Here is a 22,108-nt window from a genome sequence, read left to right as displayed (position 1 = left end):
GTCCGACTGAAGAATGTCTCCGAAAAGTTCCCGGCTCTTCTCTACCGTATTAAGACAAGAACGCAGGAGATGCCAAAACCACACAGCCATCGATTTTTATGTCTTTCGCCCACTCGAAAACCAAAACAATCAATCATTATGACTAGCGTTTCGTTCAACTCCATGGCCGCCAGCTACGAGCGTATGGCTGGCGGAGCCACTCGAGAACTGATCGAGCGCGCCCTACCACTCCTACCGCCCATTACGTCTAGCTCTGTCGTCCTGGACAACGCCTGCGGCACCGGCCTGGCCTCCTCCGCCGTCCTTCGTCTCGCGACCCCAGCTACCCTCCACGCCATCGATGCCGCGCCCGCCATGGTCGAAATCGCGGCAGGCGTCCTGCCGCCCACTGTACACACGGCCGTGATGCCGGGCGAGTCGCTCTCTTTCCCGGACGGGACTTTCACTCATTCGCTCACAAACCTGGGCCTCTTTGCCTTCACCGACCCTGCGAAGGGCGCCCGCGAAATTCATCGCACGCTGCGGGACGGCGGCGTCGCACTCGTCACGGGGTGGGCTTCGCACGCGCACTTGGACATCGTGGAACGCGTGCAAAAGACACTGCGGCCTGGGGTGGCGCCGCGCTCGTTCCCCATTTCCGAGGACTGGTTAAGGGTGGAGACGTACAAGCGGACGCTGGAGGGTGCTGGGTTTGGTAACGTGGAGGTCACTACCCGTGAAGTGTGCTGGGCTGCGGAGAGCCTGGATGATCTCGTGGACCTGCTTCTTGGTGTTCTGGAGAAGATGATTGCTGAAGACTTGACCGAGGGAGAGATGGCCAATGGTCGCAAACTCGCTCGAGAGTACGCCGAGCCAGAGGTACGAAAGATGACCAGGCCTGGAGGTGGAGAGGTGCTGGGTATTTCTTTGACCGGTATTGTGGCTATTTGTCGGAAGTGAAGGAAAGGTGTGAGGAGATGCGTAATGCTACTGAGCTCAAATAGGAGATACTGCAAAGCAATTAAAAGGTCATCTAAGTGGTGGAAGAACCTTGTTATAATGACGGCGGTCCCGTGGAGCCGGGAACGCGAGTAGCACGCAGCTACGTCTTGCCACCTGGTTGGTCCCTAGGCTTCTTATTCTTAAGATATCCTTGACATGCTCCAAACCACAGTTACCAACGCCTTTTGTATGGCTGATACCCCGTGCATCTTTGGTGAGCATGAAATTTTATCCAAAGAATGGAAGGAGAGAGCTACAATCCGGTCAAGGAACGTCTACACAAGATTACATGCACAAACTATTAGTCTGTCGAGAACTATTCCATTACGAGCAGATCTAACTTTCATATATACAACGCCAATATCAAGGAACTAAAGATTGCTCGAGTATGTCCTAGGTGATTTAATGACAGGAAAGCGAATTTCGGGTTTCAAGATTGTGTTCATTCACTTACACGGGGGACGGATCACTGCATCGATGCCCTTCGGCAGGCTTTGCTGTGTAACGCGGACGTCAGCCTGATCAGCTGGAGGTGGATGAGCTCGTCAATCATGGAGCCTGTGATGCAGAACATGCACCAGTGCAGGAACTTCACAAGATTCCAGGAATGGGCCTTCTCACGCCACGATCTGGGAAACCGTCGGCAACACGTCGAGAATGGTAAGATTGTCGACTACTCACACCTCCCCAACCCAGAAGAAGAGGTCAAATGGCCAGAGGGATGGGCTAAGACAGCTGAAGATCTTTGAAACTAGTACATCACAGCAGAAATAGGCGGCAGATCGATTCATGTCCAGCAGCAAGTAGTGCATATTATAAGTCCATCGTATACATGCCTCTCGAATGTCTCCTTCTGCCAACTGCAATCTTAGTAGTTTTTCTTTTTTTAAACTATGATTGTACAGAAAGATCTGAAAGGTGAGGCGGTCCCGAATTCAACGGACTTGGCTTGTGAGCACCGGTCTTGTGTCCTTCTATGAATTACGAATTACTGATCGTCTGAGACACCTTCCCGCAATCCGTGAATAAATATACTGAGTAATCAACGAGTGTATTGGCAGAGCTAAAAACCAATGAGCCGTATTTCAAACTACATACCCCCTTCGCAAAATGTGTGTCCCTTGTAATAGCATTGCTACGTCCATTCTGAAACTTTCGTAACGATAATAGGTTTCAAACCCCATATGCAATCAGAAAGCTCCGCACTTGTTGCTCTCAATGCCTCCGGTAAGCTTCATCTGACGGATGGCGGATTTCTGAGAGGCAGAGAAAGGGGACATGATGCCCGCCGACAGCGTCTCATCCTTGAAGCTGTCGTAGACCTGAAAGTTGATGGCATTCTCCCCAGCAAGGAACAAGCCCTGCACGCCTCCGAGGTAGCAGTTGACCGAGTTGTAAATGTCTTGGAACTCGAGATTGTCAGTGGGCGATCCCCAACTCCATTCAGGGAACGAAGCGCTCTCCACAGCCTGGACCTCAAAGTCGATGCCACCAGACTTGAAGTAAAAGTTGTTGTTCGTGAGCGGGTTCTGGCGGCGCTGCTTGTCGTTCGGGTCGAAGCCATCGCCTAGACCAAGCCTGAAGGTACCCTTGCCCTCCGCATCACGGCCCATAAACGTGAAGTGATAGTCCTGGTTGCCAGCCTTGATGCCAAAAACTTCTCTGGGCGCAGCAGGCCCAGAGTCGCGCTTTGCAAGGTCTTCATCGTCCCAAGAGCCAATGTGGCGGACTTCGCTCTTGAGGCCTTCTGACAGATCACGTACCCTGTAGAGAAGATTAGTATTAGTGGGCATTGCGATCCCCTACGCACCCCATATTTGTCAACTCACATGTTGCTGACCCACTCATCCCGCTTGTTGATTCCCGGGACGTGCCACCCGTTGTCGGTCAGTCTCTGCGCAAGCTGGCCACGCCAGATGGCTCCCTGGTAAACAAGGGTTACAATGGCAATGACTTGAGTGATGGCTCCAAAGACACATTGAATGCCGTTGCCAGTCTCCTCCGTGAACTGGCTGCAGGAGTCGACAAGGCCATACCACGTCACCGGAGCCGCAACCACAGTGTAGACCCTCAGACCCATGAAGAGATATCTCGCAAAGTCGCCAGGGTCGTCACGGATGGCCACTTCGCCGCTTGAGCGTGCTGCCAACTCACTGCTTTCGGCGCTGCGGCTTGTCTTTACAGCCGCTTTCCTCTGGTCAGCATATGCCGCGGGTGTAGGGCAAAGGGATGATGGGTTCCGTCATACTGATATTTGGCCAGCCTTCTCGAAGCTCAGGCAAGCGGCCATCATACTGAATGCTTTCACGCCTCTTGAGTGCTTCGTCAATGAGCTGTGTGTTTCTCGTGACAAATTCCGAGAATGAGTCGGCATTCAAGTCCCTTGGAGCTTGCTCTCTGGTCCCCGGGACCAATGCCAAGATGGGGAGGACAAGTGAACCGAGCAAGAACGCCTGAGACACCTTCATGTTGGATTATAATTGTGCTTTTGAAATATAGATTGATTGAATGGTAATTGCAGAGCTTGGTGATGAGATGATCCATTCTATTCAACTCAAAAACACGCCCGGAAACACACACATCTTATATCACGCCAAGACAGGCCTTCTCTCACTCGTGAGCGAGGGTATAACGCATCAAACTCTCATCAGAGGTGTAGGAGCAGCCCCCAACATAGCAGCAGGGCATTGCACTTGAATGCATCTCCATTCTGTGCATCCCAAATCTCTCGTGAGATGGGGGCTGAGATGAGCTGCGCACATGCAGAGGAGACTCTGATGATATCGGACGTAGGTGATATTTGCCTTTTCTCTGATGGCCATTCTGCCGCGATTGGACGGCGTTCATGAGCTGTGCTTGTTGATCCTCAGAGACTAGAGAGTTGAGGTTGCAATGATGGGTAGGGTAGGGGTAAGACTCCGTAGGACGCCCGCGCCTTTTCCCCAGCATTGTGCAACCCGCCGATGTAATCTTTTAATAGCCAAGCTTCTTAGAGGCCAGCAGACTGCAGCACGGGAGGCTGTGCTTACCAGCGGTGTGGCTGCGGGAGCCCTTGCATCCCTGATCAACCAATGAAATGCCTACCGCCCCCAACATAAGCTGCATGAGGGGCACAGATTTGATCATGCTGCGCTTCGCCAGGTTTCGCTCGCGTGAGATCAGTCAAAACAAGCTTCAACAAGCTTTTCTACATCGACTTGGCAAGCGCGGCCCTCGAGCGTATCCGAGCGTGTTCATTGGAAAGAAGACGCGCCCTTCCAGTTTGTCGCTTGGTGGACGGTCAGACTCTTGAAGTTGGTGCCGTCTGCACGCTCTGCTACCATTCTCCCACGGCTTGTCCTCCAACCTTCCCATCCTTGTCTTCCCATTTTTATTGCTTGATCTCTCTTTTTCGATCCTCTGACCGAGTCAGAGTCAGCCTTTGCCAGATTCACCAACACGTTCTCAATCGGCCTGATATGCCTTCCCCTCAGCATGCAGATCCCGGCGGTAAGCAATGAGCAATGATTGTGGATCTCCGAAACGATCTGTTCTGACATTCTGCAGCCAAGGGCGCCCCGGCGATCACCAGCTCCCTCACCACGAAGAAGGGCCTCAGTCAGTTCATCACAGTCCATCCGGGAGTCCGACTCATGAGCTGACCAGAACTAGCAACTGCTACAGGTATACGGGTCTGGTTTGCATACTGCGCTCTGTGCCAAATTTTGAGTACCTACCGTGCCTACGAGATTTACCAGTGTTACGAGGGGTGGGAAGGCCTGAGCCGAAAAGACCAATTTTTCTTTGCTTGGGGGATTGGCACGACTATACTTATGGCGCTTTTCACTATTGCATATGTGGCGTTTGAAATCAGGGAGAGATCAGCGAAAACGAGGCCTAAGGCATGATTCGTTACTAAGATAGCAGAGGGAAACGGCGCCGACCTATTCAATGGCAAGCTTGTGGCTACTATGTCACACTCAATCTCTTGTCTAAATCTATCTGTTGTCTAGACTGAGGGACTTGTTTGTTTAGCTCCAGCCGCACCCATTCCTCCACAGAGGTTGGCTCTCGACCAAGAAGCCACCGCATGATATTGGGACTAACTCTCAGTCCGCGACGGTTGGAAAACAGGATGATCCTTTCCATCTCATCTTGGGTGATATCGGGCCGAATATCTCCAGTGTTTGCTGCAGCCGTTGGCGAACCTTGGCTGCCGTCCAGTTCCTTCGTGAACAGCCAGCCGAGAACGCTCTGTGTTGCGGTCTCGAGCGGTACTACCTTGGCCTTGATATCTTTCTCTATCATCTGCTCAATGATTCTGATGACAACCCCGTCCGACCTGGGCATGGTCGAGGTCAGCTGGTACTGTGCAAAGTAGTGTTTCTCGCCCTCGTGGAGCACTTTGGCCGCTGCTTCCCCCAAGTCTCTCAGTGCGATCAAGCTGTTCTGCATGTCCGGGTTCCAGCGGTATTCAAAGTGTGGCTCATCCTGGGCAGCCAACTCGGCAACAGGGTACGCGTCCATGAAGTTGGACGGCTGCAAGATCGTCCAGTTGATAGGACTCAGATAGAGACGCTCCTCAACGCGGCACTTGAGGTCGTGCTGCATGAGATAGCGGATCTGCGTGCCGGCGACAGTACTAAGAACAAAATGTCGAGGTCGCGGATTCGCAGAGACCGCGGCGTCGATCATGTTGAGTCCCATCTCTAGCTCGCGCGAATGAAGAGAAGGGCCGACATGATAGATGACTGAGGCTCCGGCCACGAGATCTTGGCAGGATGACAAGGATGTGAGCTCGACCACGACGACCTCTGCCTTTGGGTACTTCTCCTTCAACTTCGCGGCGGAAGATCCAGAGTGCGCTGCAAGGCGGAGCTGGAACTTGCCCTTGTCATAAACCTGAGGGATGAGGTGGGAGCATTGCTTGCCGCTGGGGCAGGTGATGACAAGGATTTCGGACATGCTGAAAGGTGTGATGTGCCAAGTAAGTCACTGGAAGCCACGATACGGTTCAGATGTTCACCATACAGCTTAATACGGGGTTATTGAATAGCCATCTTCGAGGATTTAGATCTACTCTCATATACCAAGAGGACGGAAGTATCGGTACGCGGTTGCGGAGTTTACCTCCTGATATGATCGAGCGACCCAAGTGATTACGCATCAATCTTTTGCGTGAACGAATTGGCCCTAGTTTTCGCCATGTCAACAAAGTTGAAAGGAGTAATCATTAGATAATCTTGTCTGCAGCAGGATTGTCTCGCGCGTTTCTTCGCGTTAAGTCCGGAGGCCTAGCCGATGCAACGCAGCACTGTAAGATGGCTAAGTGGCTAGACTATCCTCGAAGACCTACTTGGTCGAGAGATTCCCCAAATTCTCAGCGAAGCAATCCGGGGGATTTATTCAATCTTAGAAGGAGGATGAAAGAACATTAGATTCGACCCTCCGAAAGATTAGATGGCGCAGGTTCGCGCGTTGAAGAAGGGTTGATTGAGCAAAGCCTCCACAAACCCGACAATACAAATCACTCCATGTCAGAAATAACGATGCGTCGATATGGCTATCAATTTATCACACCTGATAACACATGTCCATTACAACTGTCAGGAGAGATGTTGACAAGAAGCTTGGATGACGGATCGACGAATCTGTCGCCGGGAATAATGACGTCACGAAACTCCGGCTCGGGTGACGTCAAAATCTATCCAGAGTTTCATGTCACCATCACCCAAGCTACGTAAATACAAATACAAGCCACTGACCAAGATCAAGACCGCCAGCGACTTTTCCTCAGAATTCATTCCACCAAAACACCAACTCAAAATGGCGAGTAATTGCAACCAAACCACGACCGCCGCTGGCACCACGGCGCCTGGTTCCGGCGTGCCCACCTCCGGCGCTACAGCGGGCGCCCCCTCGGCACATCCGAACACGGGGGAGCGCACCGCTCAGGGCATCAAGGGTGTCTTTGCCCAAGGACACGTGAGTTGCACACCAGCCACTGTTCATGGCCCAGGTACAAAGCTGACCAGGCCTTCAGGGCATCGGCGAGTCGCTTCGGGGGAACATCAACTCGGCGATCGACACCCTCACCGGGGATCATACCGAGAAGGCGAAGGACGAGGAAGTGGCTCGGGGCGGTTTTAGGGAATTTGCCAACAAGGAGTTTGAGAAGAAGGGCACGACGGATAAGGCATTGTGATTGAGAATACGCATCTCAACTGACTGTACGAAGTCCACTGTCAGCACTGTTCCAGAAACAGTAAATTTCTTAGCGGGCGGAACCCCGAGCTACCATCAGAACGCTGCATTTTGATGACTTGGCAGTGTAATCCTATGTATTTATTATTCAGAATACACGTAAGCTGAAATGACCAAGGATCCCTTAAGCCTCCATACATGTATGATGAACTCTAATGATACCTAGCCACCGTATCCGTTCGACTGATGAACAAGGACCATATTAAGTCTTCGGTAGCAGCATCGAAAGTGGGGCCGAATGATCCTGACCGGAGTTGTATGACAGACACCAGATCTTCTTCATCGCTCATGAATACCATCGCCCATTCTGACATTGTGACCGCACAGGTGCAGACAGAGCTTCAACATAAGCAGTGGCATTCAGTCAACCCTCGCATGCTTTAGTCCGTTTACATTTCCGGTTGTTTCAGTCCTTCATCGGCATGGTCTCGGCGGCTGCCTGATGACAAAGCAGAGGCGGACTTCCGCCAGACCTGGTTCACACAGTGGCCTACCCGGGGCCATCATTTTCTTCATGAGAAGAGGTCCACCGCCCCATGGGATCATCTCCTCCGCTTCCACTCCCATTTTCCATTGCAAGGAGACCAAATGATGCGTTCCATATCCGCCCTCGAGAGGACCAACCCCCCGCCGCGGCGGAAGTCCTGCGCTGCCTGCATCAAGGCCAAGCGCCGTTGCGACAACGGGCAGCCAGCGTGCCTGCGATGCAGCCGGAGGCGTATCACCTGCCAGTACCCTTCCAACTCTACAGGCGGAACAGGTATGGCCACCGCCCCAGCTACCCCAGGGGCGGAGATCACCGCCCTAGTTCCCAGTGCGCAGGTCCCAAGCTCTGACGCTGTCGCGGAGAACCATATGCCGACATGGACGCAGCCGCAAGACTCCAGGCCTTCATACGCCACCGCACCACTGCAGGATATGGCGGACACGGATAATCTGTCAAACGCCGAGATACTATGGGACTTTCTGCCACCGACGACCGTGACCCTCGGCGGCCACTCGGCCAGTGCCAGCCTCACACCCGCGGCGCAGCAGCCGACGCCCGCGCCGCCGGCGTTTAGCGTCCTGTCCAACTCGTCCACCCTGAGGACGGTCGAAATCGTCGCCAAGATCATCGACACGCGCCTGCTGTACGGCCTCGAGGCGATCAAGGCCGCCCCGCGGCAGATGGTCCTCGAGATGCAGACGCCCTGGGCGCACGCGTCGCTGTACCGCGAAGGGATGCCGCGCTGCATGCTCGACGCCGTCGGCTGCTGCGCGCTGTACATGGCCAAGACCGAGGCCAACGCGGCCGTCGTGTTCAGCGCCATCGACGCGCGCGTGCGCGACATCGCCGGGGAGCCCGAGCCCGCTGCGCCCGCCGAGAAGCTCGCGCGCGCGCAGGCGCTGCTGCTGTACTACATCATCCGCGCGTTCGACGGGGACATCAGCGCCCGCGCCGCGGCGGAGCGGTCGCGCCCGGCGCTCGAGAACGCGACGCTGTCGCTGCTGTCGTACATGACGTTCGATCGGCCCGACGGGGAGACGTCGTGCGGCGGCGGCGATGGGGGTGCCGGCGGTGGTGGGGCACTGACGGAGCGGCGCGTCCTGCCGCTGCACCCCATCGGCCCGACGCGCGACTTCTGGGCCTCGTGGGTGCTCATGGAGTCGACGCGCCGGACGTTCCTCACGACCTTTATCACGCTGCAGATGTACCGCCTGCTCGCGGGCGACCTGCCGCTCGACTGCGACCCGAACCTGTACCTGTGCCACTCGTGGACGCTGTCGGCGCACCTGTGGACGGCGGCCGACGCCGTCGACTTCGCCGTCGCGTGGCGCGACCGGCGGCACTTTGTGTCGACGGCGACGAACCTGGCCCGGATCATCACCGAGGCGCAGCCCGACGACTACGACACGTTTGGCAAGATTGTGCTGACGGGGTCGCTGGGGATCGAGGAGTCTAAAGGGCTGTTTGCTAGCCGTGGAGGCGTGTTGTGAGTATTAGGAAGAGGAATAGGTAGAGTCCTGCTTCGGGCCTTTTGGTCATTTAGATTCAGGGCGTTGTTCACATCACAGGTTCATAGAGGCGTCAGGTCGGGGTTAGACATCTCATTGCATCCGCTCAGCTACATCTCCCCCAGCCACACCTTCTTAGCTACATGCCCACCTCTCCGCCCTCCTTCAGCTTCCTAGTGACAGAAAGTCTCTGTAGCAGACATATGGTTGGGTGCAGAATTAAGGCAGAGTAGCGCCGTCAGTCCATCCATTCTCATAGACTCTCTCTCGGGCCCGCCCGTTCTGGTCCTGGTAGTAGACCCGAAGCTATGGAAGAACACCATTGGTTAACCAAAGTCTAGGTAACACTATGAAAGGCCGCTACTTACATGGGCGCCGTCGTTGACAGCAGTGACGCCGGAGCCGGGCATGGCAGTGGCGCCGATGTAGCTGGGGCCGTTCCAGCCGCTGCCGTCGAACTGCCACTCGCGGACCTGGCCGCTGTTGTCGACGGCGTAGACGCGGATGTGGCCCAGGCCGTTCCAGTTGATGGCGGCCGAAGGGGCAGACCACTGAGCGAAGGTCGAGCTCACTTGGAGCCTTGACGTTGTGTCAGTAAAATAGCCACACTCCCAGGTCAATCAGGGGACATTATCGTACAGGGCAGCGCCGAGAAAGAAGGCAGGCTTCATGTTGGATATTGAGTTTGGTGTGTTTGGATTTGTTTGGTTTGGCGTTTGATAGATGGGATGAAGATGGGATGAGATGAAAAGCTCTGAGCTGTCGAACAACGGCGCGACATGGTCATATTTATACCCGAATCTAAACCTACAACTGTCGTATCTTGTAGACCCATAGCAATCTTTTGCAAGGAGTACCATTCACTTTCATAGCTGAGTTGTTGAGCCGGCCTAGAGAAGCAAGCAGTCGCTCAGCTGTCGTGTCCCCGCCGGAGAGTCTCAGTTCTTCCGCTTTTGGGACCGTGAGGTGATACGAACTGGCTCGGTCCCAAGAACCCAATAGCCTATACAGCGCGGCTGCGGTGATCATCGTGAGCACAAAAGCTGTTCAACCTCACTTACCTGCGTTGGTTGTCTTGGGATCAGCCAGCCAGAAAGCTTGGAATCTTACATCAGCTACTGCATAGAGAATATTGCATTTGGAACTTGCATTGCATCGAAATGCATCGTCAGTCTGCTTGCCGAGTGCTGGCATAGACCCCTCGCGACAACGGTTCGGAGTCGCACGAAATAATGGTGCGATGGTGGTACAACTGCGATATCCGGTTCATATGCATGCAAGTATACACCGAACCGTGTCTACAAACCTGCTCAACCTGCGCTAGGGCCGGCCGAGGGCTCCTAGCGAGACGGGCCATCCAGAGCATACCGCTTCGTGGTAGCCGCTCGCATCGCTCTGGCCGTTGGTGTCGCGCCTTACGTAAAGGGAACCCGATACTTTCATACCTTGTGTGCTGGTGTGCCGTTGAGATGCAGTGCTTGGCACGGATTACCGTTGCCCAAACCAGGCCGTGATCAGGCCGTGTCCGACGCGCCACAATGCGGTTGACGAGACGGCATGTATAGACTCAACGTCGCTTAGGTCGAAAAGTGCACATCTACTGCGACATACATATGCCGACAGGAGCTGAGAGTTCTTATTGAGGAATAGCACAGTCACAGGGCTGGGTCTTGGCGATGACTGCATAAAGCTGCATGAGGGTGCGGCCGTTGAAGAGCGGGGGAACGCAAGCCACGGAGGTTCACCGCCAATCGTGAGCCGCCATTCAGCTGAATTCTTTCCCCGGATTGCATCTTCTCAGGCCCGACTCGGCTTCGAATACACCAAGGATGCTTCACATAAGTTGAAGGTGGACCGTTGAAGAGGTGGATCCGCTACGTCAATGATGTTCTAGGCCTTTGCACATCAAATGATCTGGACAATTTCCAAGGTTGTTCCGATCCGGTGTCCTCGAGCAGGCTCAACTCATGTGGTGCTGACTGGACTCCTGTGGTCATAAACCAAGGCCTACACTTTGCCTTCGCCAGATTCAGGTCATCCCAAAGACCTTCTATCGGGGAACATGTGCAGGCCATCTCCAATACCATCACGGAGGATAAGCTTAGTCAGTCGATACCAGGGACGCGGCTGTATCCGAAAGAGCCCTTGTACGGGCTTCAATCCCCAGCCTTCTTGGATGCAAATACGACTGACGGAAGTTCTGTGCCTGAAGATCAGTAGTCTCGAGTCATTCCCGCGAGACTCTTGTCTCTGCTTACTCACCAGCATGGCACACCGAACATGACTGGGTCGAATTCCAGTGAGCTAACTGCATGCTAGCTAGCCCAGGCACTGGCTCACTCTTCCCCAGAAAGCCAAGTGTGGTGTTGGAATGCTCAACGGCGCCTCCCTGGAATGTAAGCTCCGGTAGTGCCTCTCCCAGCCCCTTGGAGGCATGGCACTAGTAAGTCAATGGACCAGTGACAGGGAGTGCCTGACGCCAAAAGCTTCCGGTGTGCTCATGACATGAGTTTTAACACCATGGGATGGGGCACGGGACCTCCCAAAGTAGGCCAGAGCGTTGCCCCAACGGTGTGTTGTCATATTTGGCTCGCTGCCTTGATCTTCGCCCTGCCCTGGGCGTACCGCATCAGATTAAGAGCACCCGCACGACATCATGACCATGACTATGTCTTCACAGCCAATCACAGCATGACTCGTACGCTCGACCACCGGCTGATCGTGGCTTCTGGTTGGACGTTGAGCCGTTGTGGCTGCCGTTGGTGGCTGGGATTGGCGGGTGACGTCACGATGAAAGGCGCCCGTCCGTCATATCACCTTTCTGTAGATAAGGCAAGCCACAGCCTGCGGGCGCGCAAGAAAAGCAGGCTTGCTTCATGACATAACATGACCAAAGGCATACTGCAATTTGCTTGGAATCCTGAAACAAAGGAGGCCCTTTCTGGCGTTCACTCCATAAAAGAGATTGATTCCATCCTAGGGACAGACTGCATATCTGCTCCTCAGCCCATCGCATCGCATAATATCGCATCACCTCTCGAATAACAACAAGAACACCTCCAGTCAGCAGTCCATCACCCTCTTCCACTCACGACCGCAATCATGTCGCACCTCTTCTCCGCCGTCGAGGACCTCTTCAAGTCCTTCTACGAAATGATCGCTGCCGTCGTCGGCACCATCGTCCACCTCGGCCAGACCTTCGTCATGGCCATCGTCAACTTCTTCACGTCGATCGTGCGCCTCGTCACGGACGTGCTCAGCGGCGTGGTCGACGTCGCTGGTGGAGTGGGCAAGTTTATCGCCGGTACGTTCATCTCTATTGCTCATTCTCTCGCGAACGCGTCTACTCACATTCACTACGATCTAGGCAACATCGTCATCCTCGGTATCGTCGCTACCGGCGGCTTCCTCTACATCCGCGCCCAGCAGCAGGGTCGTCGCCCTGCCGCCGCAACCACGAAGAAGACCAACTGAGGACAATAGGGGCCGCGAGCTGCTTATTGGTTTTGGGACTAGGGAAGGATGTTCAATTTCTCTGACTTTCGAAGGAACTGGAGCGCAGGCAAGGGCGCAACATCACGAGGCGTTACGGATTAGGTCAGAATAGCAACAATAAATACCCCCGACTGTTAGTATTAGTACACTTGATCACAGTTTGACACGGATAAATTCAGATGTGACACGTTTTCGGTACATCCGTGCCACTGTCTTGCTTTACTTGTGGGTAGTCCATCCAAAGGCTTCCCGGCCAACGCCATGCCAAGCCTCTGAAATTCTCCGATACTCCAGCATGTTTGCCCTGTGCCGTTGGAATGTCACTGCCTGAACGTGGTTCATGGTCGCTAACGATGGGAGCTAGTGCAAGCGAATGCGCGTGGGCGCCCGAACCCGGGATCGCTAGAATGCCGTGGTGGTGGCTTCGAACCATGCCTGGTCGAGACTTGGTTCTGTTCCTGATCTACGTGGCCATCACACCGCGATCGGCACATGCTTGGGCTTGCTGGTGCCGGTTGTCTTATTTATCGATTGCGCGGCCATCGCGATCACACCCAGCAAAGACTGGCTTGCCTGCTCTTCCTCTGGCAGCTAATCTAGAATGACCAGACCATGATTGGAGTGACATGCCGAAGTCCCGACTGCAGATACTCGTTCGCTGCGATTCCCTCGGCCATTTTTGATGTCACGAGTGGTGGTTGTGCCATCTCCCGGCAGCATACCAATCTGGATAATTTGCGGGCTGTCTTCCAGCTTCATCATCCTCCGCCGTGTCATTGGGCCGGGCCAAGCGCGGGAACACCATTACGGCCCTCCCTATCATTATCATGTACCCCAGAATGCCCAGATCCGGAAGGCGATGCCAAGAAAAGCTTTCCTAGATGTCGAAGGATGCATGGCTTTCGGCATTTGTAGTATGAGAAGGTTTTGTAAGTCGGGGATAACAAGTGTGTTAATGAGAGTGCAAAAGGGATAAAACAAACAGATAGCCAGAGTCTAAGCCGAGGTTGGTCTTGATCTTTTGTCTCGCCAGGAAAGCCATTAGGTCTGGCCTATTGATACACTGTCTATCTGTTGCTGGTCAAGCCAAGCGGCGAAACTGAAACTCCAAACACGCCAACGATCAACGCCACACCATGTACTGGAAGGCACTCAGCCTGCTGGCCGCGGCAGCTGTCTCAGTCGATGCCGCTGCCACGCTCCGCTTCTCTTGCTCACAGCTCGTGGTTGAGCGACTAGACCCGTGAGCGTCTCTCAACCGCAATACGAGAAACTTCATCCTGACTCAAGTCTCTCTAGCCTGGTCAACCCCGGCATGATGCCTTCGGTGCATCTGCATCAGGTCGTCGGCGGTAACTCCTTCAATGCCTCCATGGATCCTGCCACCCATAATATCGCCGAGGAATCGACATGCACCTCGTGCACACCAACCGAAGACTTCTCCAACTATTGGACCGCCGTCCTCTTCTTCCGGTATGCTATTAGACTGAGGCCCGGCTTGTTTTCTTCCAATGATGGTATTCACAGTGCTGACACTTAGTTACAGTGCCCGAAACGGCACCTTCCACCGGGTCAACACCTTTGGCAACGAGCTCGGCTTCACCGGCGCCTCGGGCGGCCAGACCGTCTACTACCTCTCCTCGGGCAAGGTCACGGCCTTCAAGCCCGGGTTCCGCATGACCGTCGGCGACCCGTCCTTCCGCACGGCGCAGCAGCTCAACGCCAAGTACCGGTTCATGGACTACACGTGCCTCGACTCGCCCATGACGCGTGGCGGCGCCACGACAAGCTTCCCCAACAAGCAGTGCCGCGCGGGCATCATGGTCTCGATCCGCTTCCCGACGTGCTGGGACGGCAAGAACATCGACTCACCCGACCACCAGTCGCACGTCGCCTACCCGCGCGGCGCCGCCTGCCCGGCCACCCACCCGGTCGCCATCCCGCAGGTCTTCTACGAGACGTACTGGGACACGCGGCCCTTCAACGACAGGGCGCTGTGGCCGGCCGACGGGTCGCAGCCCTTCGTGTGGTCGTTCGGCGACAAGACCGGGTACGGCATCCACGGCGACTACATGTTTGGCTGGAAGGGCGACGCGCTGCAGCGCGCCATGGACACCAACTGCAACAGCGACCTGTTCTCCAACCGGATCAACTGCCCGACGCTCAAGACGCAGACGCTCGACCAGGCCAACAAGTGCACCATCAAGAGGCAGATCAACGAGGACCTCGACGCGTGGCTGACGGAGCTGCCCGGCGGCATGATGGTGACTTGATTGACTGTACGATGTGGCGAAGGCAGGCTTGTCTTGGAGAAAGAAGTTAGTTGGCAAGGCGTAGGGTTAGTGTGAATAGTACTCAGACCGTGTGCATGTTTGAGACGTCTAAAGCCTCGACTTGTCATAGCATACCACGTATGTCAAGCCGTTCTTTGTCATTCCGTATACTTTCTGATAAGCTGCTGTAGTTGAAAGTGGTACGAATATATATAACGAAGCAAAAGTCTGACACACACGCTGATTTGAGTCGTGCTATTGTACTTATCCGTGACCCTTGCAGTTTTCATATGAGGCTGGCTCATGATGTAGCTTGACTACTATCTTTGGCACCAACCTGTTTGAATCCATACACTCCTCAGAATAGACGCAGATTTACCCGAGCTTGCTATTTGTAATGGTCGCCGTTGGCAGTGTGCCGCGTGATGTGGCAGGGTGTGTGTCTCCAGGACGAGGTTGGAGAGCCTCGACTTTGGTGATGAGCAAGCATATGCTGAAAATGAAACTACTTCGTACGAGTAGTCCATTCATTGACAGCTATTTCAAGTGATCGAAAGCAAGCAGCCCCACAGTTTCATGTCCCCAGTTATATCGATTGATTGATACGTTGGATTGACCGGGATCGACGCCCATCCTGGTCCAAGCTAACGAGGTCAGCACTAAAAGGGTCGCTCGGATTTGCGACTTTTCTCAGCATGCGAGGCAAGCTTGGGGGCAGGACAAAGTTGGCTTCCTCAGCGCCCATTTCAGGGGAACCACATTGCTCGTGACAATATCCCGAAGAAGAGCGAAACGCCTCTTTACGGGATCTGAGCTCATCGTCCGTGCGTGTCATGATGAACGCGACGACAGAAGCCGCTGCGACCCAGCTGGGCCTGGTCGCCAGAGCGAGCAGCCACCCTTACGCGACGGCCTTGCTCGTCTTGATTGCCAGCGCCCTGCTGCTCAATGCCGTCTCCCGCAAGGCGTCCAAGCAGGTGAACCTGCCCGCATGGGTTCCCATCGAAATCGCCCTGACCAGCGTCCTCGTCGCCTCCGGCGGCCTTGGCCTGCGGCTCTGGTAAGTTCCCGACGCTGCCGGCACGCGCATTTCTCCTGCAAGGAACTCCATCCCACTGACATCCCCGGCCCCGCCCGTTCCCAGCTCGATGCTCCGCCGACGCACCGGCGCCCTCTTCGGCGTCACGTCAAAGCACTCCATCCTGCTTGACATCAAGGGCCAGGACCGCTTCTTCGCGGCGCCGTCGTCCTCGCTCAGCGGCCACATGCGCGACTGGACCATGACGACGCGCGTCTTTGGCATGGACGCCACGGACGAGCTGTTCGACAAGGCCAACGCGTCTTCCAAGGGCCTGTACGTGGCTGTTGAGCGCCTGTTTGTCAACGACGCAGCTTCGACGGCGGCGATACTCCGTGCCGATGTGCCGGGCAAGATCGCCAGGCTCGCGACGTTCAGTCCCGATGCTAAGCTCCAGAAATGGGAACTCTCGGCCCAGCGGCGCATCATCGACGACAAGGCCGTGGAGGTGAGCCTCGCCAAGCTGCTGCGCGATTTTGGCGCGTGCATCGCCATTCCTCTGCTCTACGGCCAGGACTTTGTGGATCGCTACGAGACTATCCTGTCGGACCTGTGGTCCTTCGACAACGACGCCTTTCCACTCCTGATCATCGGGGTTCCCAAGTGGGCGCCCATCAAGGGACTACGGGAAGGCGTCGCGGCCCGGTCCCGCATGCACAAGGAATTAGAGGGACTGTACCGCCGCATCACTCAGTACCAGAATGGAGAGCCCGTCGACTTTGATGCCGACATGTCTGATGTAAGCGCCGTGGCCCTGGAGCGTAACAAGGTCTACATCGAGCACGGCTACTCTGTCCACCACCGAGGCCAGTCAGACCTAGGAATCTTTTGGGCCCAGAACGGCAACACGCAGCCGCTTCTGTTCTGGTTCATCGGATATGTCTACTCCACACCCGGTCTCCTGGACAGCATTCGCAAAGAGGTTGCGCCCTATGTACAGCTGGCCGCCGCGAATCCGGGCGACGAGCCCGAGATCACCTCCTACGACCCCGCGGGACTGTCCCGAGACTGCCCTCTGCTCAAATCGGCGCTCTTCGAGACCTTCCGCCTCACTAGCGAGCCGACTTCGATACGCTACCTGAACCGTCCCCTGACGCTCCACGCTGGAGGGCACACGCACGACCTCAAGGCTGGCACATGGCTTTCTGCTCCACACGCTGTGGCCCAGTACGACCCGGAGCTCTACCCCGATCCTACCAAGTTCGACCCGGCCCGCTTCATCGAGGAGGACGAGTCTGGTCGGAGGATCGCCCGGTACGGAAAGTTGAAGCCCTGGGGTCTGGGGACGGGGATCTGCAAGGGACGTACCTTTGCCGAGAAGGAGATCCTCGCCATCGGCGCTGCCATTGTCACGCTGTGGGACATGGAGCCCGCGGACGGCGCGGCATGGAAGATGCCCGGCACGATTCCAGGAACCGGCGTCAAGAAGCCCACCGAGGACATGAGAGTCATTTTGAGGAAGCGTTCGTGGGCTGCGTGAGGCCAGGGAGGAACGGTAACTCACTAATCTAATGGTTGCACTCTTAGTAGAATTGTTGTTGTATAGACATTTTTGGCACTGTTTTGGATCTGCATCAAGATCGGAATTGCATGTGCACTAGGTCAATAGTTGACTTGAGTAGGTAGTGCTGAATACTTGAATTCCACTGCTTCCGCTCGAGGCTTGACCTCCCTCTGCAAATCCCTCAGACAGGACTCATATGATCATTCTCTCGCAAAGTCCACGCTTATGTTCAGACACGGACTGACTCAAGGGGCATGTCCTATGGAAACCAGCAAGGTGGACTCAGTGTACAGTGATGTTGCATTTGTCTATTCTCTGAATTGTAAGTCTATCTATTCTACCAAAAGGTCATACAACGCTATTGCCCAGCAACATCTTTGCTAGTCCTCATGCTCCCCCGTCATCGGCAAGTGAGGAGACCAAGCCCGTGGTGGCACTGGTCTTCGGCGGGACGGACCAGCCGACTTCTCCGACACCGCATCACCAATCCTGTCCAGGGCCTCGATGGCATCGCAGATCTCTGGCGGGGGCACCGCTTTGAACACAGCGTCGATGTCGGCATGCGGCGAGAAGTAGTTGAACTGCCACGCCAAGAAGGAGTTCTTCCCCTTCCTCCGCGTCCTGCTGGAAAACTGATGGCGCTCGTACAGCGTGATCAGCAGGAGCGTGGGCAGGTTCAGCGCGCGGATGAGGTTGACGTTGACCGAGTGGAATGTCTTTGCCGACACGAAGAACTTGAGCGGCAGCAGGAAGAGGAGGGCGAATATGTTAAACGGTGGGGGGTATGCGAAGATTGCGTCGCTCTTGACTCCTTCAAAGGTGAGCACAGCTCGGCGGAAGCGAACCTCTGATGTCTCGTCCGCGATGATCTTGGAAAAGGTGTTTGTGAGCATGGCCACCAGGATCGTGAGAAACAGAGTGTTCCCCAGGAAGGCGAAACCGATCATCAGTGCCGGACCAAAGATGAGGTGGAACTGCACAGACTCTTCGATGCCCGTTCCGTCCAGACCGAACCAGATCCACAACATCCACTTGACGATGGTGAACCACGTTGGAGTCTCGCTAAAATTATCGTTTGCATCGATGAGCCATTGCAGTGCAAGTAGGAAACCCATAAAACACCATGCAGCCAAGAAGGTGAGAAGCATGAAGTCCTTCATCATGGCGTGAAGTGAGATGAAGACGATATTGTTGGGCATGATGTTGAAGGCGACTCGCGTGAGAAGTATCGGGGCTGCCAGAGCCAGTATGTGTAGGCCATGTCCGTTGGGGAAGCGCCCGACGATGATGTCGTAGACACGAGCTAGTAGATAGACGCCGTAGATGGACGAAAATGTAATGTCGAGAAAGGACCATAGACTCTGGGAGTGTACTTCCCAGCCATGTTCGACCACGGCAGCAATCTCATCCAAGACCCACCCAGCTGTGTAGAGACAAAACAGCAGCTCAAATATCTCGCTACTGCTGTTCCGATACAACATAGTCAATAGGTAGAGAGCCAGTAGGACAAGAAAGTGGATGAATTCGATCAAGTTGCGAGAGCGCGGTACAATGAGGCGGTGGTGGTTAAGAATAGGTGCCTTGCGTGGATCGTAGAGTGAGACGGGACGATGCTTGTAATGGTCCGGCAGGATGTCGACAAAGGACAAAGGGGTGTAGATGACACGCCCTTCATACACTGCGTTGACAACTCTCTGGCATCCGGCCGAGCTGATAAACATCTTGCTCTCGGACAAGATGGCAAGCTCGAGAGCGGTGACCTTGCGTTCATGACCGCCTCTCTCCTGAACCGGCCATTGAACACGTTGCCGGCCGCCAGTCTCAACGGCCTGGGGCGCGCCCTGGAATGGGTCAAATCCTTCTACGAGCATGCGAGAGAGTAGCAAAAGCCCTTGATTGCCCGAGTTGACTTCGTGAAACTGCCGCAGGATGCGAGTAGCAAGTACTTCGCACAGGGTCGCTCGCGCCGTCGTGACGGCTTGGTGCACAGAGGTCGACTGCTCACGCATGAAGTGCAATTTGTTGGCCAACAGGCAGTACACTATAGCACATGGTCAGATAACAGTGTTGACATTGGGCCAGCGTGGCAAGGGTATGCACACTCACCCGTAGAGATGTCATCGGCATCATAAAGCCTGTCGACCAAGGGCTGGACGATGAGTGCGTTGATGCGTGGGTGTTTCAACTGCTCAAGAGTATAGGGTTCATCTTTAGCAGACACGACGTCAGTATGGTGGCTTGCAGCAGAAAGAAGAGACAGATGACTAACCAATGCTCGCAAGAATCAAACGTTGAATGCTGGTGTAGAGTGGGTAAGTCGAGCCGAACACCACATGTCGACATGCATCATCCTTGTGGGTGACTTACCGGTGTATTGTAACATATACCGGATACGTCGAAGACAGTACGGGAATATTACCGAGCTCATCCGCCTGCTCAACAGGCAAGCAAGCCTCCGTCTCGGAGCTGCCGCCGGCGACCAGGCCCTCGTCCTCCTCCGCCGAACGCCCGTCGGCCGTCCAGGCCTCGGCATAGCTCTTGGCCGGAAAGGTCATCTGCTTGCACGGCGCCCTGCACGGCGGCTTTCTTCTGCGCATAGACTTTCAGGGGTGCAAACTGCCATTAGGAAAATCAAGAATCGCTGGGCAAGCAAGCAGAGCAGGAAAAGACGCGCCGCGAAGCCACCAGGGGACAGATTCCACGTAATAAAGCCACGACTCCCGAGCCAAGCACTGACCAGCATGCCAATTAGTCACTGTAAATGCCTGTTTGAGGCTCCCAAGACTTCACGAGCCGCTTCACATTGAGAAAAGCGCGTGGTCATTGGTGCGTGGTGTCGAACAAGCCATGAGATGTGGGGGGCCAAGAAGGGACGAGTTCGCTAAAACGTAAAATAGGCGGCTAGCTCAAACACAGGAGGTCTTGAACACATCTTCGAAATACCGAAAGCCCGACAAAAGGAGAATGATAATGGCAATCTAGTCTTCTTTCAACAGTACCGTAACCCCCTTTGCAATGATCCATCTAATAATAGCGCCTGTCCCAGCGGCGAGGAACTTCGATATCCCTTGTCCGCACGTATTCGACATCAACCCCGACATCACGCTCGCGCTCCCTCCTAGCTTGCCTCTCGGCTTTCAGGTCGGCCGCAATCTCGCATTCCAGGCACGGTGCTGCAAGTCCCGCGTTCCTCTTGACTCGGCACCTAATACAGCCTCGTGGCAGCGATGTGGTTCTCTCGTAGACGACTGGCTCCGGCTCGACGCTGTACCGGGGCCCACAAGCACTGGATTCCCGGAACTCCCGGACCGGTACGGGCGGCTCTCCGACGACCACCGTAGCGCCCTGAGCATTGTAAAGCATCGTGTTGCTGCCATTCAGCGGATTGGGGTAATGGCGGTAATGACTGCGATGAGTGGTGATGCCGGCGTCGTCATCGCGTAGGTGCAAGGTGCCCTGGTTCACGATGATGCGGACAGGGCGGTCAGGGTACTCGCGCTGCAGGGCCGGAAGGACGTGTCGCGTAGCGAAATCGCCCAGATGCTCCATATCGTGAATATGAGGATCGCGCAAGTAGCGGTAGGCTGGCGGATTGCGGCGGCCAGGGTAGTAATCAGCCTCAAGGTAGGGATCCGCGCTGACGCGGTATCCCCCGCGACGAGGGGCGCCGTAGTACTCCATTCCGCTTCAGACGTGCGGAAGCGAGCATGAACGAGGGGCACTTTTGCTGCGTGCGCAGTGGATTGAGGATGAAAGAAGTGAAAGGGAAACCTGCTGAGTCGGGGTGGTCATCCCCCTCCCTTTTTCTACCCGTCGGTGTGTGAGAAGGCTACGCGCAGCACATGGTGGCACAAGGCGGCAGCAAAATCGGGCGGTATATGCGACCTGCCTACGGGGTGCTTACCTATGAGAATTGCAGGCGCAAATCGCAATCGCTACTGCTGAGTGGATGGTGTGGGAAGCTTGCATACAAACTGCAAAGCTGATAGGTTTGGCACTCAGCCCTTCCACATCACTAGAATCACATACGATGGGGGCCAAGCGAGCGCGCACCATTCTGCAGTCAGGCTTGATATGTAATTATGTCATCGAGTTCGAAACAATCCGGCCCGTAGATCTTGCTTTTTTGTATTCTCGTTCCTGTAAGGAGTCGACATTAACTGAATACATCTGGTGACGGATTTTCTCATGCGAGTCACCACTCTTGTCGTGGACCAAACTTCCATAGCCTCAAGCCTTCAAAGCTTGAACTGTGAAACGGCGGGACCTGGTTCATTCATTTCGAAGCATTTGCTCGAGTGTCTGCTCGAGTTCATCTTGGACGACGTCGTCGTCTCAAGTCTGTGCATGCTCCTCCCAAATATATGCAGAGTGCTGGTCAACCTCTATCAACAACTGTGCGTTATGGACGGAACTGGCGCGTGACCCTCGAAGTTGTCTTAAAAGAAGATATCCAATGCAATTAGATATACTGATTGGCTCCGTAGCCATCACAAACGAACTCTGTCTTGGCATCGACAAGCTAAGCCATAAGTAAAG

The 22,108-nt window shown here is 55.0% G+C and overlaps 11 protein-coding genes across 11 annotated transcripts; 6 read left to right on the top strand and 5 right to left on the bottom strand.

Moving 5' to 3' along the window:
* Positions 1–138: 138 nt before the first annotated feature.
* On the top strand, positions 139–939 carry E0L32_002304 (uncharacterized protein; the record flags this gene model as incomplete). Its single annotated transcript, XM_031136479.1, has 1 exon — positions 139–939. One exon carries the CDS (start codon positions 139–141, stop codon positions 937–939), a length of 801 nt encoding a protein of 266 aa, XP_030988519.1.
* Positions 940–2,171: 1,232 nt separating this feature from the next.
* E0L32_002303 (uncharacterized protein) lies at positions 2,172–3,449 on the bottom strand (the record flags this gene model as incomplete). Its single annotated transcript, XM_031136478.1, has 3 exons — positions 2,172–2,745; positions 2,811–3,168; positions 3,230–3,449. 3 exons carry the CDS (start codon positions 3,447–3,449, stop codon positions 2,172–2,174), a joined length of 1,152 nt encoding a protein of 383 aa, XP_030988518.1.
* A 1,480-nt stretch (positions 3,450–4,929) lies between these two features.
* On the bottom strand, positions 4,930–5,925 carry E0L32_002302 (uncharacterized protein; the record flags this gene model as incomplete). Its single annotated transcript, XM_031136477.1, has 1 exon — positions 4,930–5,925. One exon carries the CDS (start codon positions 5,923–5,925, stop codon positions 4,930–4,932), a length of 996 nt encoding a protein of 331 aa, XP_030988517.1.
* An 861-nt stretch (positions 5,926–6,786) lies between these two features.
* E0L32_002301 (uncharacterized protein) lies at positions 6,787–7,165 on the top strand (the record flags this gene model as incomplete). Its single annotated transcript, XM_031136476.1, has 2 exons — positions 6,787–6,945; positions 7,004–7,165. 2 exons carry the CDS (start codon positions 6,787–6,789, stop codon positions 7,163–7,165), a joined length of 321 nt encoding a protein of 106 aa, XP_030988516.1.
* Positions 7,166–7,812: 647 nt separating this feature from the next.
* E0L32_002300 (uncharacterized protein) lies at positions 7,813–9,201 on the top strand (the record flags this gene model as incomplete). The annotated part of the gene is made up of 1 exon (XM_031136474.1): positions 7,813–9,201. The coding sequence occupies one exon, from the start codon at positions 7,813–7,815 to the stop codon at positions 9,199–9,201; it is 1,389 nt and encodes a 462-aa protein (XP_030988515.1).
* A 237-nt stretch (positions 9,202–9,438) lies between these two features.
* E0L32_002299 (uncharacterized protein) lies at positions 9,439–9,890 on the bottom strand (the record flags this gene model as incomplete). Its single annotated transcript, XM_031136473.1, has 3 exons — positions 9,439–9,525; positions 9,588–9,798; positions 9,859–9,890. The coding sequence occupies 3 exons, from the start codon at positions 9,888–9,890 to the stop codon at positions 9,439–9,441; spliced, it is 330 nt and encodes a 109-aa protein (XP_030988514.1).
* Positions 9,891–12,321: 2,431 nt separating this feature from the next.
* E0L32_002298 (uncharacterized protein) lies at positions 12,322–12,693 on the top strand (the record flags this gene model as incomplete). The annotated part of the gene is made up of 1 exon (XM_031136472.1): positions 12,322–12,693. One exon carries the CDS (start codon positions 12,322–12,324, stop codon positions 12,691–12,693), a length of 372 nt encoding a protein of 123 aa, XP_030988513.1.
* A 1,157-nt stretch (positions 12,694–13,850) lies between these two features.
* Positions 13,851–14,987, top strand: E0L32_002297 (uncharacterized protein; the record flags this gene model as incomplete). Its single annotated transcript, XM_031136471.1, has 3 exons — positions 13,851–13,957; positions 14,014–14,187; positions 14,261–14,987. The coding sequence occupies 3 exons, from the start codon at positions 13,851–13,853 to the stop codon at positions 14,985–14,987; spliced, it is 1,008 nt and encodes a 335-aa protein (XP_030988512.1).
* An 836-nt stretch (positions 14,988–15,823) lies between these two features.
* On the top strand, positions 15,824–17,545 carry E0L32_002296 (uncharacterized protein; the record flags this gene model as incomplete). The annotated part of the gene is made up of 2 exons (XM_031136470.1): positions 15,824–16,047; positions 16,132–17,545. 2 exons carry the CDS (start codon positions 15,824–15,826, stop codon positions 17,543–17,545), a joined length of 1,638 nt encoding a protein of 545 aa, XP_030988511.1.
* Positions 17,546–17,949: 404 nt separating this feature from the next.
* On the bottom strand, positions 17,950–20,124 carry E0L32_002295 (uncharacterized protein; the record flags this gene model as incomplete). Its single annotated transcript, XM_031136469.1, has 4 exons — positions 17,950–19,610; positions 19,676–19,777; positions 19,839–19,867; positions 19,937–20,124. The coding sequence occupies 4 exons, from the start codon at positions 20,122–20,124 to the stop codon at positions 17,950–17,952; spliced, it is 1,980 nt and encodes a 659-aa protein (XP_030988510.1).
* Positions 20,125–20,593: 469 nt separating this feature from the next.
* E0L32_002294 (uncharacterized protein) lies at positions 20,594–21,250 on the bottom strand (the record flags this gene model as incomplete). Its single annotated transcript, XM_031136468.1, has 1 exon — positions 20,594–21,250. The coding sequence occupies one exon, from the start codon at positions 21,248–21,250 to the stop codon at positions 20,594–20,596; it is 657 nt and encodes a 218-aa protein (XP_030988509.1).
* Between the last annotated feature and the right edge of the window lie 858 nt (positions 21,251–22,108).

Source organism: Thyridium curvatum (assembly GCF_004353045.1).
Source record: "Thyridium curvatum strain D216 chromosome Unknown NODE_9_length_649264_cov_80.371750, whole genome shotgun sequence".
Classification (NCBI taxonomy): Eukaryota; Fungi; Ascomycota; class Sordariomycetes; order Thyridiales; family Thyridiaceae; genus Thyridium; species Thyridium curvatum.
Note: the sequence above shows the minus strand (reverse complement) of the source record. Positions and strands in the feature narration are given on the sequence as shown.